Here is a 17,153-nt window from a genome sequence, read left to right as displayed (position 1 = left end):
AGCCGAAATAGCTCAGTTGGGAGAGCGTTAGACTGAAGATCTAAATGTCCCTGGTTCGATCCCGGGTTTCGGCATGTTTCTTTTTTTTTTTAGACATTATTTCTGGAAAGAAAGCTGCACTCGCAGAGTTCATTCCTGTCGTGAAGATATTCTCGGTTAAAAGTATTTAATTTTCTTTTTAAACATATATTTGTTTTACTTATATTGAAAGAGCGACGAACGCTTCCGCAATGAAATTACATCTTTCTTAAGATCTACAATTATGTTGTTACTAAATAACATTGTTGAAAGGATTCGCGAAAGATTGGCTCATCCAGAAATAGATAATTATAAACCTTTTTCTCCCTTTAATTAATTAATTTAACCTTTTAGTTAAATATATCCGTAATGTACACTTAAATAACAGTTATTATTAAATTATTGCGTATATACGGATCGAAATTCTCTCGATTATCCGCGGAGCCGTCGACCTAGCCCCAGGCTACGATTGTATCATTCGCGTGAGTAAGGACGCGATTATATCGATAATAATGGTTCTCGATGTAAAAGTCAGCAAGCGTAATTCACGATTCAACGACCTGTTCATTGAGCACAAACCGGTGAGTCCGCGTATGTTTGGCGTAACTACATTACACGCACAAATTGCGATTATACATGTGCACCGTACGTTCGTTCGTGGCGAGGCGAGGTATTTGACACGGCTGACACGATATTATGTCGCAACCCATTGTACGTTTAGAAATATTAGCGTTAAACCTTTGGCGTTTAACGGATTATTTATTACAGAGTATTTCAAAATCGACGTCGCGCTTCTCCCAACGCGAGTCCTCCGCTGACAACTTTTTCCTAATGAGGGACGTGGAAGACAGAGACGCCGCTTGAAAGTCTTCCTTCTTTCGAAATACGCAAATCGCAAATAAATTGCAGCTTATTAAATATAAAATTGGAGATAATCTCGGAGATGATCGCACGTCAAAGTAAATATCCGTTGCGAAACGCCGACGGGTGCGCCCCGTCAGTCATTATCGCGATTCGAACTGGAGCGACCGCTCCATATTACTTAATACCGTTGTATATTTGTCGCGACTAATTATACGCCCTGTTCTAGATCCGGGCTCTTCGATTTGTCGTCTGTGCGCCAACCTGCTAAACGCGCGCGCGTTTCCCTCTTGAAATTTCAGCGATGCGACTGCCTTCTCTTATCTACGCTTATTACCTCATCGACCGATATTGCCTGCGGGATTCCGAAATATGGTGCGCTTCTGGAACAATTATCTCTTAATTAGATTTCTGCTTCGGGAGCATATATGTTTCACGGAGCTCTCTCCTACGCATCGCATCGATGCGCTATCTCCCGTTTCCGTTCCGCTTAACATTTCGTCTGTTCCACTGGGAAATACAGTAATCGATATACGGATAATTCATACATTTATGAGATCTTGTTTCCTTTTATTGTGCTCCTACCTCTTTTTCTCGCTCCTTTTTATGGGAGCTGCAGAAATTTTTGAGGAAGCAGTTGTACGCTTACCAAGCAACATTGTCGTCGCACCTCGCTTCAAATAAATTCTGTCTTATTTACAGAGTCGTGGCTAACGATCTACCAAACATGTTACGGCTCATGGTACTTCTGCTTCTGTGTAAGTACAGTTTAAATTTCTATTTTTAGTTACTATCGCAGACGTAGTTTTTGATAAGCCAACGCTATTGAAGAAATTGCTACATTTATTTCAAATAATCCCTAGAACAGTAAGTAGCTATGAAAGTAATTACGTAATAAAATCCAGGAATTTTATATCTCATTTCATTGCGCTAGCTCAAACTGTCTGACATTATCTTGTTATATTTAGAACATCATTTATGGAGATGTGAAAACGGTAACACATTGAAATTAATTCCTAGCGTTATGTAAATTTACAAATTCATATAGTGTGCGCGTATCACACTTGAACTAACTTAAATTATTACAAAATGTCAAGGGAATAAACTCGGGTGGGATGGAAGGTAAGAGTTTCGCGGTAGCCTACATTTTCCGGCGAAGTTACTCCTAGAGAGTAACTATACAAAATTTGGTTCAGATCGGTCAAAGGGTCTATGAGTTAACAGGAATATACATTATAGAGAGACATTTTATTATACGTATAGATCATATATGTATAATGATTTAAAATGAAAAAATTCCCCTGGATACCGCGACAAAAGAATAATTTCGTAATAATAAAATTTTCATCATAGTCAAACTGTTTGGTACGTTTGCACAAACGTCTGAATTACTTAGCGGAACGGCAGCATACTGGCGTTAGTGGAGGCAGGGATGAGAGAACCTCATCGATAAAACAAGTGTATTTCACAGCCGTGTCCCTCGCGATTCGCGGGCTTCGTTCTCCAACGAATCAATTCACTCGGCAACGAATCGGCGGAATAAAAATTCCTCCTTTTGAGCTCGCGCGGGTTGACGCCGTTGTCTTTTTGTCGTCCTTTATCTTCCACGGCCTGGCATTTAGAGGGATCGATGGGAATACGGGAATACAATCGGCGAAACGCGCCATTTACTGGCGCGCCGTCCCGATGGTCATCGGCCATCAGCGTGGATGGTGGATGGTGGACAAACGATTAATCTCCACTGCGCCGCCGCGCTGTGTGGGATTACTCAATATTTTTATTTATTATTTCTCTCTTATCGCCGCTGCTCATCCGCGCTGCTGGCCGATAATTACGGACCAATCGCGTAGCTATATCTCTGGCAGCGTGGGAGCGCCGTGGCATCCTGTCGCGGATAAAGTCAAGGATTCGCTTCCGCGGCGAAGGTGAATCCGATGTAGGATCGCTCGGCCCGGGATTTATAGCCGTTTACTCGTTGCTTCTCTTCTACGTCGGGGAGCACAATCTGCGATACAAGAAGATCGATGTTGTTGACTCACCCACCATTCACGCGGCATTTGTCACCGCGCTTGTCATTGCCTCTCATCGCAGAGACATGAAAATTTTACTTTCCTTTCCCGCGGAATTCGGGTATAAAAGGCTTTAAGGAAAAATGGCACGCTTAGGTCGCGTTTTAGAAAACATTGTGAGTAGCGATTGACTCGTGCGTACTAATGAGCTTTGTGTTGTATTTTCAATTGAATATTTAATTGAATATTGCTATTGGGAATACAATTCTGTGTGTTAGCAACACAATACGTCTAATTATGTTAATAAAATATCCTATAGAACGTCAATCAGCATCGATTTCTTAAAGCCTGATTAATCTTAGCTTGTTTTTTCAATGATTATCAATAAACAAAAATTGTATACAAAGAAGAAATAACTTGCGGTACGTAATCCAGAGATAAATTCCGATAGATGTACAAGAGAACGTTAAGTCTAATTAGTCATTCATTAAGTCTAATTAATGATTTTTGACATCGCATACCCGATGAAGACTCTCTGAAAAACCTCCGTTATTATTGCAAGCCGTCATATCTAGCTACACAGTAATTTATAGCGAAATGAAGAGATATATTGGATTAACTGAACGAGCTACTGAATAACGTTTGAGAAACCTCTCAACGTAGCGAGGTAGAAAAGTTCACGACTACTTCGTTGGAAACGCGCGATTCGATATCCGGGACTTAGTGCAAGTATGCGCGGAAAATTTTTCATCGCCATGAAAGTTCGTCGCTTACCTTCGCGAAACTTTGCACGTTTTCCACGATCTCGTAAAGAATTTCGCGGAGCAAGTTACGACTTGGTCCGTATCACTTTTTATCCATCTTTATTACTCTGTCGCATCTCTCCTTCTCTTTCTGCATTTTCCAATAATGTTCCGTATGGCTTTGGATTCAGCACCGTTAAGTTTCCTCTTCGAGATCTCAGATTGTGCGTAACATTGCCAGAATTGGCAGACAGGCCGTTAATCTCTCGTCCGGCAAAGTTACTTTTTACTCACGATTAGATACTTCTGTTATGCATTCAAGCAACTTATCGCGAATATTATAGTGCTTGGCAAAATGCATAGAATCGCCTTCAGTTATCATCTGTTATATTAAGTACCGTGCGAACTTGTAATATCGGCACGTCAAACGTGCAAATAACAAAGTGACGATAGCCCATCGACCTCTGACTCGAGTTTTTACCTTACGTAACGTGTCGTAGGTATCACGCGCTTTCTCTCAACTATTCTTTAATGAATTTTCCCGCAGCTCTCTTTGAGATTGAAAGTCATAATTCTTCGCATTCCCGGCAATTTTCACAAGCGCGTATCCGTAACCAAAAAATTAAATTAAAAAGACTTTTGCTAAAAATTAACTTGCAATTAATTTCACGAAGGGAACCGACAATCGAATATTGTCATTAGTATCTTTCAAACGAAGCAGTTTGTTCATTAAATAGCTACTTTAAACAGCCCTTAATAGCTTTAACAGTTTTTAATAACAATAAATATTTTTCAAACGTCGAAGAAATATTATCCGAAACACTCTAAGACACAAAGTATTGAAATATTATAAAAAATTTATGTCATAAACATTTTCTAAATTATTTTTTGTATTTTTAATATCTTACGCGTGCTAGTGTTCCCACGTGTGATGACGTATAACATCATCCACGATACTCCAGCACGTATTCAAGCATTCTTGAAAAAAAAATTCTCCAATTCTCTCGCTGTCCACGCGTACTGAAACGCCGTTGTGTTTTAGTAGCAACAGAACAAAATTCGTAAGCCAAAATGATCTGTTCAGGTTCATTGTTCTCTCGATATTGATGCGGCGTAGCCCTGTTCTACCGCGACCAGTTTACCTACGTCAGACGGCAGTGAGAAAAAAAATCGCGGCGTGTGCAATTCTATCATAACACCCATGGGATTATACGGGCGCGTTGACCGTGTGATTCTACCGGTATGCTTGATAAAGCTTCTTTATTCAACAGCGAAAACAGTTGTGAATGGTTGCCTGCGCTCGCATATTTTCACAACGTCGCGTTGTAGCGCGAAAGCAGCTATACAAATATGCCAAATGCTTGCCGTAGTCACGACTGTAGAATATTCGGATTAGACGGCCGCGCCTCGCTGACCTAATTTCTCATGGAGCGAGACGCATGATTGTTTAATCTCAACTCTAATCCGCGCTTCCGACTTTCAGGTATCGCCGCTACTTACACGCCTGGCCGCTGCGAAGCAGGGGTGAGTGTACGCTCCATTCCGTTTTATTTCTCTCTCGTTTTATACAAAGTACCGGGAATAAGAATAGTCGTATAGTCCCCCAGTTGTAAAACGTACCATTATATTCCCCTTAAATTTGACTAAAGGTGAAATTAATCTGAAATTAAATCTGAAATTAATTTTGCAACTAGTTACGGGGCTCGGTGTAACTTTTCAATGCCACTCTTAATTCCATAAAAATGTCATTTAATTTATCACGCCGCGATAATTTCGGGACAATCTCTCCGCAATTCTCGAAGTTTAATATTAAGTTCCCGACTTTCCCGTAAAGTTGCCACACGGACGACGAAGTCTTTGTATCCACGAATTATCCTTCTCGGTGCCCTCGCGGATCCGCGCCGGACGCGAGGCAAGTTCGGGGCCGGGTGGTTTAAGAGAAACATGTTGGAATATTTATCGCGGATTTTCTTTAACACTGTACAGGTATAAGTGATCGAACGATGGCTCTCGTAAATATTCAAGACGCTAATCTCAAGACCTATCGCGGCTCCAATCAGGCGGCACTTTGGAGCGCCGAAGTTAATTAGCGGCTAAGTAATTAAAGTCCCCGCGGCCCTTATTTCAAGCAATGCAATTTAACTTTCCGTAGAATTCCGTACGGACGGTGTACGCGCGACGGTTATTGCGACGACTTACGGTTTGCGAGCAATCGATTCGAAAGAGGTAAAGCACGGTCGGGACAGCGCGCTTCGGGGTGACGCGGAATTTCCAACCGCTCGCGTGGAAATGTACGTTACGAACGCTCTTTTCTCATCCTTGCAGATGTAACGCGGATTTTAATTTACGGGAGCGCGAGATCTAATTACAGTGTCACGAGTTACGCGCGGGCGCGAGCGAATTCCGTTCCGCGGTGCCGTGAAAAATCGCTCGAGTGAAATTACAATACGCTTCCGCGAGCGTCGCTTTGAAGTCGCCGTTAACTAATAAATACCGACGATGGTCAATACTCGCGATGCACCGTTTACCGGTTAACCGTGATTTACGCGACGGTAGGTGTAGGTGCAGGTAACGGCGACGGACTCTCCCGCCCGCTGCAGCGAAATTTAATCAAACTTTCGTTGCCCGGTGGGATGCGAGTTGCAGTATCGAATTTCATCGTGTGCGGGATAACGCAGCGGCGTTCGTTCGCATTTTGTGCGTCGTATCGTCTCGCGCACGCGAAATCAATAGCGTTTAATGCACTCATCGTACGCTCGTTGAAGCGCACCAATGCATAAATTGATTTCCCTAATTATCAACGTTTCACGCATGTATGACGTGTGTGTATTATAAAAAGAGAAGGAATCGGGAAATTTCACGGCAAACTGAGAAGCTGCTTTGTAACGGCATACCTTCCGTTAATATATACAGCTCGCGACTGAATATTCTGAAGTAGATTTTTTTTGCAAGTACGTCGTTTGATAAAAAATGTCGCAAATTTTCGAATGAACTAATAACCGACCGTTCGGCTTTGTGGATTCTCAATTAATTTCGAACCAGAAGCATCGTATATTCTCCGAACGGCTTTACATTATCAGTATCATCCGCGATCTAAATGATGATTGGATTACAAGATAGCATCTAGAGAAGATGCAAGCCTTGGAGGAAAAGTAATTCAACAGGAGCGAGCTGTAGGGCGAGTCGAAAGTAGCGTATCTTTCGAGAGACCTGCGGAAACTCGCTATCGCGAGCGCTTTTCTGGAAGTAGTTGTACATTCTGAGAACGTATTACGTTGCAGGCATCGCGAGATGTCGAGCATGCGAGACTGCCAGAGTTCCTCACGGAATTGGACCTGTCGAGTCTCGAGGCATCCGAGGAAGACGTCGAAGCGCTGAAGAAAATCGTGAAAAGGCTGGCGCCCGAAAAGAACGGCGAGTACCAAGTTTACCAAGGTTCTTTCACAGAACTGTCCTACTAACCTCGGGACTACATCGCTAATCTCTTTTTTCTTTTCCGACCTAACTAAAACGATTCGCTTTTTTCTCCCATTGCCAGTCTTCTTCGGTAACGAGGACCTCCTCAAGGAGTGGCTCAAAGGAGCGGGTATTATTACTTAAAACATTTTTCTCTGTGTGCATGTTGCGTCTCTTTGATGTAACCATCCTTATTCCGAACTCTTTTATTATCTACTCTCTCATACTTTTGCAGAATAAACTGTTTAACATCGCGTTTTAACTCTTTGGCAAAAACTGTTTATGCAAAATTATCCTTTAAAGTACGTTGGAATTCTTGAAAACGGCTGTTTGTAATTTCATTCCGCGTGGCAAGAAAAGCTGCCGCGGTTAAAAACTGCATGTGGCAACCAAATTTCATTTGTAAAACATGGACAGCTAATATTTAGCTGCGATAGCTAAACATTCTGCTATTGTGTCTATTGTATTAGGTGCGACAGCAAACCGTTTTCCGTGGTTTATAAATTTATACTTATGGCAGCAAAATATTTTTAGCAAACCTTGATTAGGCACGGTAGCGAAAATTTGTTTTCAGTGCGTGCTTATTAATCCCAAAGTTCTGATTGAATTCGTAGATGAGCAAGAGGACCGTATAGATACGGATGAAAAAGTTATGAATAAATATTTCTCCCGCTCGCATATTTTTTCATCTAGGCATAAAAATAATATTTGCTTATTCCGACTTCTCACTCCTCGGCGCTTCACGTATTATCTTTTCCCATGTATATATTTGCATTGTGCATGCGCATATTTGTCTTTCGCATGTAAACATAACGTGCAGTCATATATTTAAATGCACTTCTGCAAGTTGTGCATCTGCGCAAATATTTACCGGAAGCTTCTTCGGTAAATTTGGGACACCCCATACATCGGGATATCGCACTCGTGCAGAAGCGAAAACGAGAGCATATCCGATGTCTGTGTGTGTGTATGTAATGTCGCCTCTCCAAAACCGCCTTTCCGAAGCGTCAGATATTACGTAAGGCTGTGTAAGCGAAAGTCATTGAGTGCGTGCGACTATCTCGGGGCGATCGGGCTGCGTTTCTGCTTTCCCACGCGGTGCAATTTTTCGTTTTACGATGATTGTGCGCCGGCGCTTCGTGACTTTCCACTCAAGTGACAGACTTTCTACGGCAGCGCTATTCCGGCCGATCTGCTATTTCTCCAAACATGACGTAATTGCATTGTTACGTTCGGTAATTAAATTTTCGAAACGCGAATGGCGTTAACGCGCATCGACAATATAATCTATCGCTCGTTTATCATCTTGTGCACGAAGCGATATGATGGGGAATCTAAAACGATCTTTGTCGTTGCCCACGGTAGTTACCGGTTGGATATTTCGCGTGGAATTGTTCATGCACGGGAAAATTCAATGGCATAGCTCGCATAATTCGCGAAAGCTTGAAGCGACTGTGCTGCGATATTTGTATTTTAGAAGCACGGCCGCGAAAAATGCGGGATGAACATCAGGTAATGTCGCGTTGATACAATGTATACCTGTGTACATAGGCGCTGTAAAATTTAATAACACTCTACTTCGTACTCAGGCGTGACGGGACAGCCCGGGGTAGATTATCCAGCCCTCACGTCGATTCCAGCCACTTCATTCAGCTGTCGCGGCCTGAGAGGGGGATATTACGCGGATTTAGAAACAAATTGCCAAGTAGGTGATATCGATATTACGTACCTCATTTGCTTCTCGCAAAAGTCACGCGGACTGATGTTCAATTGTTACTTGTGGATTACCGAAATTCAAACATTTGTGGTATGCCCGTAAAAAAATAGAGGAAAATTGCTTATCACGAGACAGGCTCCTAATATGAGATAGCGGGGTGTCTGTTAAATTAACAAGCATCAACTGTTAGTTCCACCATTAATTCATTGCTCTTGAAGTGAAATCCGTTTAGTGGAAAATTCATTGTAGAATCGTGTAATCGTCGCGAAAAAAGATTTGCGATTGAATTTGGACGTTGAAAACCTGCTCTCTCACATTAGAAGCCTATCTCACAACAGGGAACTTTCTTCTATAAATATAAAATATAAATGTCAAATAAAGAAATTTGGAGAATGAAAGGAAATAATATTTTCTGAAAATAGTTTCTTTATTACGATACATCTCAAGTTCCAATAGAATTTCCGTGTACGAAATTGCCTCGAAACAAGTAATCACATTTAATAGCATTTGTAGCGCTCTTACAGAGGCTTCTCGGCTAATGAGACACTTGTCACCGAAGCTGAATATAATTTCAGGTATTCCACATCTGCGACAATGGACGCAAGATCTCGTTTCTGTGTCCCAATGGCACGATCTTCCAGCAGTCGCAACTTATATGCGACTGGTGGTTCAAGGTGGACTGCAGCAAGTCCACGGAGTTGTATGAGCAGAGCGCTGAGCAGCTGGCCGAGGAAGAGAAGAAGCGTGCGGAAGCGAGAAAGATGAAGTCCGAGTTTCATCGCGCGGCGGAGCAGCAAGGTAACACGGATTACTACGAGAGTGTCGACTACGACGGCAGGCAGAACGGCAGAACGAATCCGTACGGTCAGTCCGCCGCCAAGCAGAATCAAATTCCGGAAAGACAGGCTGAAATCAAGTCCAACCAACACTTCGGGCCGAACAACGTTTTCGACAACACTCGTGGTTCTGGTCGCTATTACCAGGACAACAATGCGAACGCGTTACTGACTAACGAGAAGACGAGCCAGGCGCCTGAGAGCTTCGACCAGCCGCCGAAACAGCGACAATATTACGACGGGTCGAATTATCAGGTCAGCAGGCAGAGGAATCAACTGGATGCGCAGAGCGGCAAATTCAATTACGAGCACAACAAGTTCCAGGATAGCCGGCAGAACTATCAGACCAACACGCAGGATCATTATCAGTCTAATCAAAACACACCGCGCAGCAACGAGAAGCCGGCGTTCGGTAACTCGAAGTCGCGAACCTCGACGCGAAACAATCTGTTCAGTTCCAACCAGTCGCAAAAAGCTACGCCGACGTACATGGAGACGACGACTTTTAGAACGACAACCTCGGCGCCTCCGAGAGAGTACCAGCAGTTCGCGGAGAGCGCTGCCTTCGTATCTAATCGTGGAAATCGCTTCAACTCTGCCAAGTCAGAGAACAATCGTCAGTATTATTATCATTCGTACGACTATCGAGATCGCACCACGGTTGACTACCGCGGTCAAGAGACGACCACCGTGACGCCGCAGAAGAACGAAGAGACGGTGTCCTTCACGCCGAAAACGGGCGTTCCGCCGTTCCCCGGGCCCACGTTCACTCCTATTTACAAGCCCAGGACAACGACATTACCACCTTACGAAACAACGTTGCAGTACACGCCGACCACCGAGACGTCTTACTACAGCACTCCCTACTACAAGCAAGACGATACTCCGGAAACTACTACGTACGCCAATGCCGACGCCACGACCGTCACCTCGTCTTCCTCTGTAGAGGAGTACCCGACTACGTCCTTCACCACGCGGAGCGATTTACGGACTCCTCCGGCCATAGGCAGAGTGCCACCGGCCCCCGCGAATTATCAAACTCAGCAGTACGTTGACAATAGGGTGACCGAACAGAGAGACACCGATACCTCTTTCGCGACTACGCGTCCGTACGTGAATACCGAGAGCTATCGACACAACGTCGCTAACGTCACTTCCACCGCCAGTCAGGACGTGCCTCCGTCGACGACGCCGTTTTACGAAGACTCTCGTGGTCAAACCCACGGCAGTTATCAAAACGGAAATAGCATCGCGAATCTCGAGAGCAAAGGCACAACGGTGGACCCTTGGCGCGCGACTTTGCAAAGCTTCCAGCAAAATTCGATCAGCTCGACGGAGAAGCCGTGGAGAAGCACCAACGCTTATCAGCAGAGCAGCTCCACCAGCAAGACCTTGAGCCCTTACGACACCAGTTTTACTTACAAACAGGGGAAAGTGCTGTCCACTTTAGGCCCGTATATACCTTTCACCAAAAACTATGTTTATTCCACGATGACCACCACTCCGACGCCGAAACCGCCGACCACCGTGCCGGTATATAACCCCACCCTGACAAATTATCGCATAACCGCGAGCAATCTGATACCCAAAGTGAAATTGTCGCCTCCGGTGACGAGCAAGCCCAAGGACAGAGCGACCTATTTACCCGAGCCTAGCACCAAACCATCAACGACTTTGGAGGACAGACCGTATGCCGAACGAGAACACGCGCTCAGCATGCTGCACTCTCTTCAAGGTCTAGAAAATAACGTGGAAAGTTTGAGCGAGATCGGCGCAAAGGACGGAAACGGTCGAAACGGGCCCTCCGCGCCCGGCCCGTCCACCTTGCACTCGTTGGCTCTGTATTTCGCCACGGCCGGCGACAATCTTGGCTCCAACGAAACCGTCGAGTCCACCGCGAGTGTCGAGGAAGTCGAGGATAGGGAAGGCAGTCACAAGGAGTCCGTCGAATTACCGACCAGCATTCTTACACAGCACACTATCTCCTCGTACGTCGAGCTGTTCAATCTGAACAATGCGCTCGAGGGAAACGCCACGATGGCCGAGCTCACGTCGGAAGGCGATGACGTTGGCGGCGAGGTGGACGACGATCTAGAGATCGAGCAGAGCGAGGGTCCGGTGAACGGCGCGAAGAGATCGAACAACACCAAGCTGCGCGAACTGGCCCAGGTTTTCACTCACGCTTTGTCGGCGTATCTACAGGATCCGGATACCTTTAAGAAAGTGCTCACGGAGATTAGACCGACGCAACCTCCGGTAACAACCGCCGATGGCGGTCAGTACGAAATAACGACGTTATATCCGACCACTGCGGAAGAATACGCTTCGGTGACGAAGGAGAAGGATGAGGTCCTGGATTTTTCGGACGATGCCGACGTTACCAGAAGACGCAAGCCCTCTACCATATTCCCTACCACCTTACAGCCGCCCGTCGCCACCGATAGATCGTACTCGACTTACTATACGACGCCATTTGATGAGTATTACACGACTTCGGAGAGCCAGACGCGAAGGCCAGTTTACTATCCGAGCACGACGTTGTTACCGCCCAGCGTTTCGTCGTACGATTCAAGGGATTACGTTGAATCGTCGACACAGAGTGGTAATACGTTTGCCTTTGAGGTGAATCGCGTTTTTACTACCACGATGAACGACATTCAAAATTACGACGGCGATACGAGAGATTCGACTGATCTGTCGCTGGTCTACGACAATTATTTCCCATTGGACGAGGACGGAAATCGAAATAAGATCGGCGGCTTCCAGAATAACACGGCGGGGACCTTTCAACCTTACGGTAAAAACGTCCAACCGGACGGCGCTACGCCCATAAGCAACTACGTGGCGTCGTCGACGGTGGCGTCCTTTTCGAATTCTAGGCCAGGAACAACCCCACCCAGCTGGGGTAAGGGCTCAGCTGGCGAGAAACCCGTTCAAAATCTCACACCGCCGCATTATCATCGTTTCGGTAATGTGAAGAGTTTCGAGGTGTCGAACAGCATCCTGCCGAATCAGGCGGTGCGCTCGACGACGCCCTTGTCGAGAAACAAGCCCACCTACGAGACCGCCAGCAGTACCGTTCAGCCCTTCAGGATACGCTACTACGAATCAACGACAGCGCCGTCCGAATCTCTCGCCACGGCTCGTAGTACGTACGCCAAGTACAGGAACAGTTACAAGCTGGAAAGCAATCGTATAGAAGGTACTCGCAAGCCCGCGACGACAACGGTGGCGACGACTATTCGGGACGACGTTGAGACACTAGATCCTGTCACCGTAACCGTCAGCGACGTTACCCCGTATACCGCCACCGTTATTCGCGCCACCCCCAGCAAGCCGGCGAACGCGTCGACCACGAGACACTCAAACCTACTGAACAACGATCATTGGACCTCCTCGCCCATGGTCACTCAGCTCTGGGAGACAACGGTGTTCGTAGATCCCCGGCACATCAATCACGGCCTAGAGTCGAACGTCGGCACCACTCAGTCGCCCGACACAACCGGTAACGCCATCAACGAAGAGTCGGCACCCACCGTGGCGGCGAGCACCGCGAGATCACCGACGTTGTCCGCAGTGGATCTCGACGTGACGACAGAACCACGGACCACCAGCACACCGAGTCCTTGGCAATGGGCGACGAGCGACAACGATCCGCCCGTGACATTCACTCTGCTGCCGACGACCTTCGCCGCGGAGAACACGGCGACACCGACTCCGATCATCACAACGCGGTCCAGTATAACGACCACGATTACCTCCTCGGTGACGTCGACCAATGCCGCCTCCCGAGACAACCTGTCGTCCACTCTGCTGCCTCTTGCGACGGGCAGCGCGTTGAATACCACCGAGAACGAAGTGATCAAGGCACACGAGATGTTTGGCAATCTGAATGAGACGAGCTCGAACACGTTGATGCGAGTGATGAAGCAGGCCGACAGCAACGCGACGGTCAGGCAGTTGGTACTGTTGCTGATAAATCATTGCAACGGACCCAGAAACAAGACGATGGAGCAGGAGAAGGAGCAACTGATAGACGCTCTTCTCAGACTGCCCGTTAACGAGTTCAGCTCGGAGGAATCGCGAGAAATCATCGCCGGCATCAACAGACTTAATATTCCGATTTGTACGTATTGTACGGTATTTAGTAGCATTTAGAATACTTTATGCAAATATTAATTTTAATCGGCGTTCCAGTTATACAATAAGGATGCTTTCTTTGGATAAATTAATTTTAACCGTGTATTTAATTGAATTCCAAGGTACAATCAATCACGTTTCGTTATTAATTTATTAATGAATGGATTGTTTTCAGCGTAATACAGTTAATTCTATTAACTGCTTTAACAGGCACGAAACAGTATTGTAAGAGTACAATGCAGGACCTCTAAAAAGACACAAATTGATTTAAGAATCAAGATGAAAATGTATTGGGTCATCCCATAAGTCTTGCGGTTCGTAGAGATGTTTTTGAAATAAAACAAAAATTTGACATTTTAATTTTAATAAATAAATAAATTTTTTCGATTATTATTTACGCAAATCCCTTCTATTTTAATCTTAAATTTTCAATTTTCTGCCGATGGAAGTTTGTCGATTTTTTAGCCGAGGAAGAATAAATCAAGCGCTCCCTTTTATTCCGTATTATTTATGGGATGGCCATACATACGATATAAAATGTTTCTTCTTTTTCATAATTTTAAAAATTTGCTATCAATCTTGTCTTCTTAGGCAAGGCATTCTTATTCAGGCATTGTTATTTCAGAGCCGTATTTGCAACGCATGATCTTATTACGAAATGAGATCTATAAATTTTTCCAGTAGAATTCTGTATTGTGTTCCAAAACAATATTCCTTATACTCACGAGGTGATATTGCTTATGTAAAAACTGTAACATCGCCAATTTTATACAAAGAAAATATTTTTTATTTCCTTAGTATATTTTGTTATTTGTTAAACAACACAGAGATTAATCTTTTATGTATTATTTTGTAGCTAAACTACGAACGGTTGCTTTGTCGAATTCCACGACGATAAGAACTCCTCGAGCGTCAACCGTGAGACCCACGCCGTCTGCACCATCCATTACTACGTTTCGCAGTAGAACGGGACGAAAATTCCGTACGACTACCGAGAGTGCCAGCGTCCTTGCCAGAAGATCGGACGACGCTGTCTCGGAGACGAATAATTCCTTATCGGAGAACGAGGCCACCGCTTCTGACAGCCGAGCCCTCGAGCTCCTCAGGTCGCTCTACACAATAGCTGCTAAGTGGGGCTGAGAAGCCGCATAATCGACGACCGATCGGAACTACGCGCGCGTCGGAAGACTCGCGAGATGAAGATCTCGCTGGAGTACCAGAAGACGTTCACCTGTCGATACGTCGGAGTGGATCGTTGCTGTCACCCATCACCGTGTCACTCCGCCTAGCTTAAATTCGAGGGTTCAAGCTCCGAACGGCGAATCGATTTTGATCTCGGCCCATGAATCGACGCCCATGAACAAATAGGAATCCGCTCTGCGAGTGTTTCTTGGAGGAAGAGAGAGAGAGACATGTAGTGCATCGTACTTCTTGTCGAATACCATTATACGAAGTCGACAACGTTCAATTATTATTGGTTCTGGAATGCTAACATTATTAAACTTGGCTGTTGTACTACTACATTTGCATACAGTGCTCGGAAAATTAGAGCTGAAGATTGGCTTCTTCGAACTTGGATGGGTAACGCTGCTACGAAGTTCGATTTAACTTGGGGCCGAGATTGACATCTGCGCTCGCGGATATTAAGCAGGGTCGCGTAACGATCGATCTCGGTAATGTAAATCCGAGCCGCGGCTGCTTGATACCCGCGACCTGAGCGTAACTCGTGTCGGTTAATATGCGGAGTCCCGATCGATCATCGATCGACAAGATTGCAATATAAAAATTAACCGGCTGTAGTCCGACGTTAAGATTATATATTGCTCGCCGTCCTTTTTATTAAGAATAAAACATCGATCGCCTCGAAATATCGGCAACTATTACTTGAAGAAAAAAAGAAAACGCCTGCCATACTTCGTCCCTCCTGTTCAGCGACTTTGCGTGAACGGTACACTCAACTTTTTATTCTCTCTTCTCTATAATCAAAGAAGTTTGCACATATTAAGCAAGGTAATTTTATATATTTCACTTATGTTTATCGCGCAATGATGTAACAACAAGGTTTTTCTCCAAATGTTTCTTTCTTATATAATTTTTTAAGTCCTTAACTGGCTGTCGTGTAGTTACGTTGTACAATTGTCCACACATATATCTGTGCTTAGAGAAATGGATTTTGTTGGAAAACAATTTGACAAAACTTTATCTAATCGTTTGATTTAAATCCCCTGGATGTGTAGACATTACGTATTACGTATTTGAGGTAAGAAGTGGATTTTAATCACTGATGTAGAATATGAGGGATCTTCTTTAATACTTGTTTAACTTTATATTCCTAGTATATGTACACGTGTAAAACAGTGACTGTCCTGCATGCCAACGTAAAAAGGGAGCGGACATTTTGACACATTCACGCTCCTCTCATAGTGTTGCCAGGTACATCGTCAAATTGCAACTCGTCCTCGTTGAATTGCATGCAAAATTGGCGGAATGTGATGGCACGTGGTGAATTGCACCATGTACGCTTATGGTTATCCGTACCGGTCGGACTCTACGCGACACAATTTCAACCCTTTTCCCGCGTATCTTCCCCTAACGAGGTCACTATCGTCCTCTTTCGAAATACGCGTTAATTCCTGGGCGGTGTTAATCTCTGCAGAATTGAAATTCGGCGGAACGTACGTTACGCGTCGTACGAACTTCCACGCAACCCAAAACTGGCCGTCGAACTATTGTTCAGTATTACAAAAAGACTCCCTAGGAGGGATCCACCTGGTTCTTTTCCCGGCGGATCACGTGAAATTATTTATTCGCTTTCGCTGTGTTGCGATTCCTACGTACCTACGGCTAACAGTAAGTTACTTATATCTTGAAATTACGGTGTTGGTAACGTTTCTCTTTCGTTTGGGCAGTTTCGAGGTCGGCGATGCGCTTCCGTTACGATCCCGAAACGTCCAAATGGGGTTTCTAGGTCATTATTTAAGTACGCGATTTAGCGTGTAGCTGTGTATCGACTTTATGTAATATACCTTTGTACAGTATGTGAATAAATATATACAGGGTTTTGTTTAGCTGTGTTTTACCTGTCACGTACTTACAATACTTTCTTTGTAATATGTTTCTTATGGTACTTTTATAAGAGCTTTAATATTTTTATTAATAAAGGAAAGTCCTCTATTATGAGATAGCAGGTTTTCAACGTTCAAATTCAATCACAGATCTTTTTTCGCGATGATTACACGATCTAACAATAAATTTTCCACTAAACAGAGATATTGCTCCGAGAGCAATAAATTCACGGTGAAACCAATAGATGATGCTAATTAATTTAGCAGAAACTCCGCTATCACATATTAGCAGCCTATTTCATAATAGA

General features: G+C 44.6%; 1 protein-coding gene and 1 non-coding gene across 4 annotated transcripts in view; both read left to right on the top strand.

The window, feature by feature from the left end:
* LOC105569982 (mucin-5AC) overlaps positions 1-16,838 on the top strand; it is a 53,999-nt gene extending 37,161 nt beyond the window's left edge. For 2 of the 3 annotated variants that reach the window (XM_012026875.1, XM_012026873.1), the window contains exons 2-8: positions 1,582-1,637; positions 5,115-5,155; positions 6,913-7,066; positions 7,170-7,217; positions 8,677-8,792; positions 9,380-13,766; positions 14,637-16,838. In XM_012026875.1, the coding sequence (XP_011882265.1) occupies positions 1,607-1,637; positions 5,115-5,155; positions 6,913-7,066; positions 7,170-7,217; positions 8,677-8,792; positions 9,380-13,766; positions 14,637-14,920 (5,061 nt within the window). In that variant the 5' untranslated portion in view covers positions 1,582-1,606 and the 3' untranslated portion in view covers positions 14,921-16,838. Of the gene's footprint in view, positions 1-989; positions 1,255-1,581; positions 1,638-5,114; positions 5,156-6,912; positions 7,067-7,169; positions 7,218-8,676; positions 8,793-9,379; positions 13,767-14,636 lie in introns of those variants that run through there. The other variant, XM_012026874.1, reaches the window with a different exon arrangement.
* Positions 2-74, top strand: Trnaf-gaa. The gene has a single exon. It is a non-coding gene; the product is annotated as a tRNA-Phe (tRNA).
* Positions 16,839-17,153: the final 315 nt, after the last annotated feature.

The sequence above is a fragment of the Vollenhovia emeryi genome, unplaced genomic scaffold, assembly GCF_000949405.1.
Source record: "Vollenhovia emeryi isolate VEMERY1.0 unplaced genomic scaffold, V.emery_V1.0 DF939122.1, whole genome shotgun sequence".
In the NCBI taxonomy this organism is placed as follows: Eukaryota; Metazoa; Arthropoda; class Insecta; order Hymenoptera; family Formicidae; genus Vollenhovia; species Vollenhovia emeryi.
Note: the sequence above shows the minus strand (reverse complement) of the source record. Positions and strands in the feature narration are given on the sequence as shown.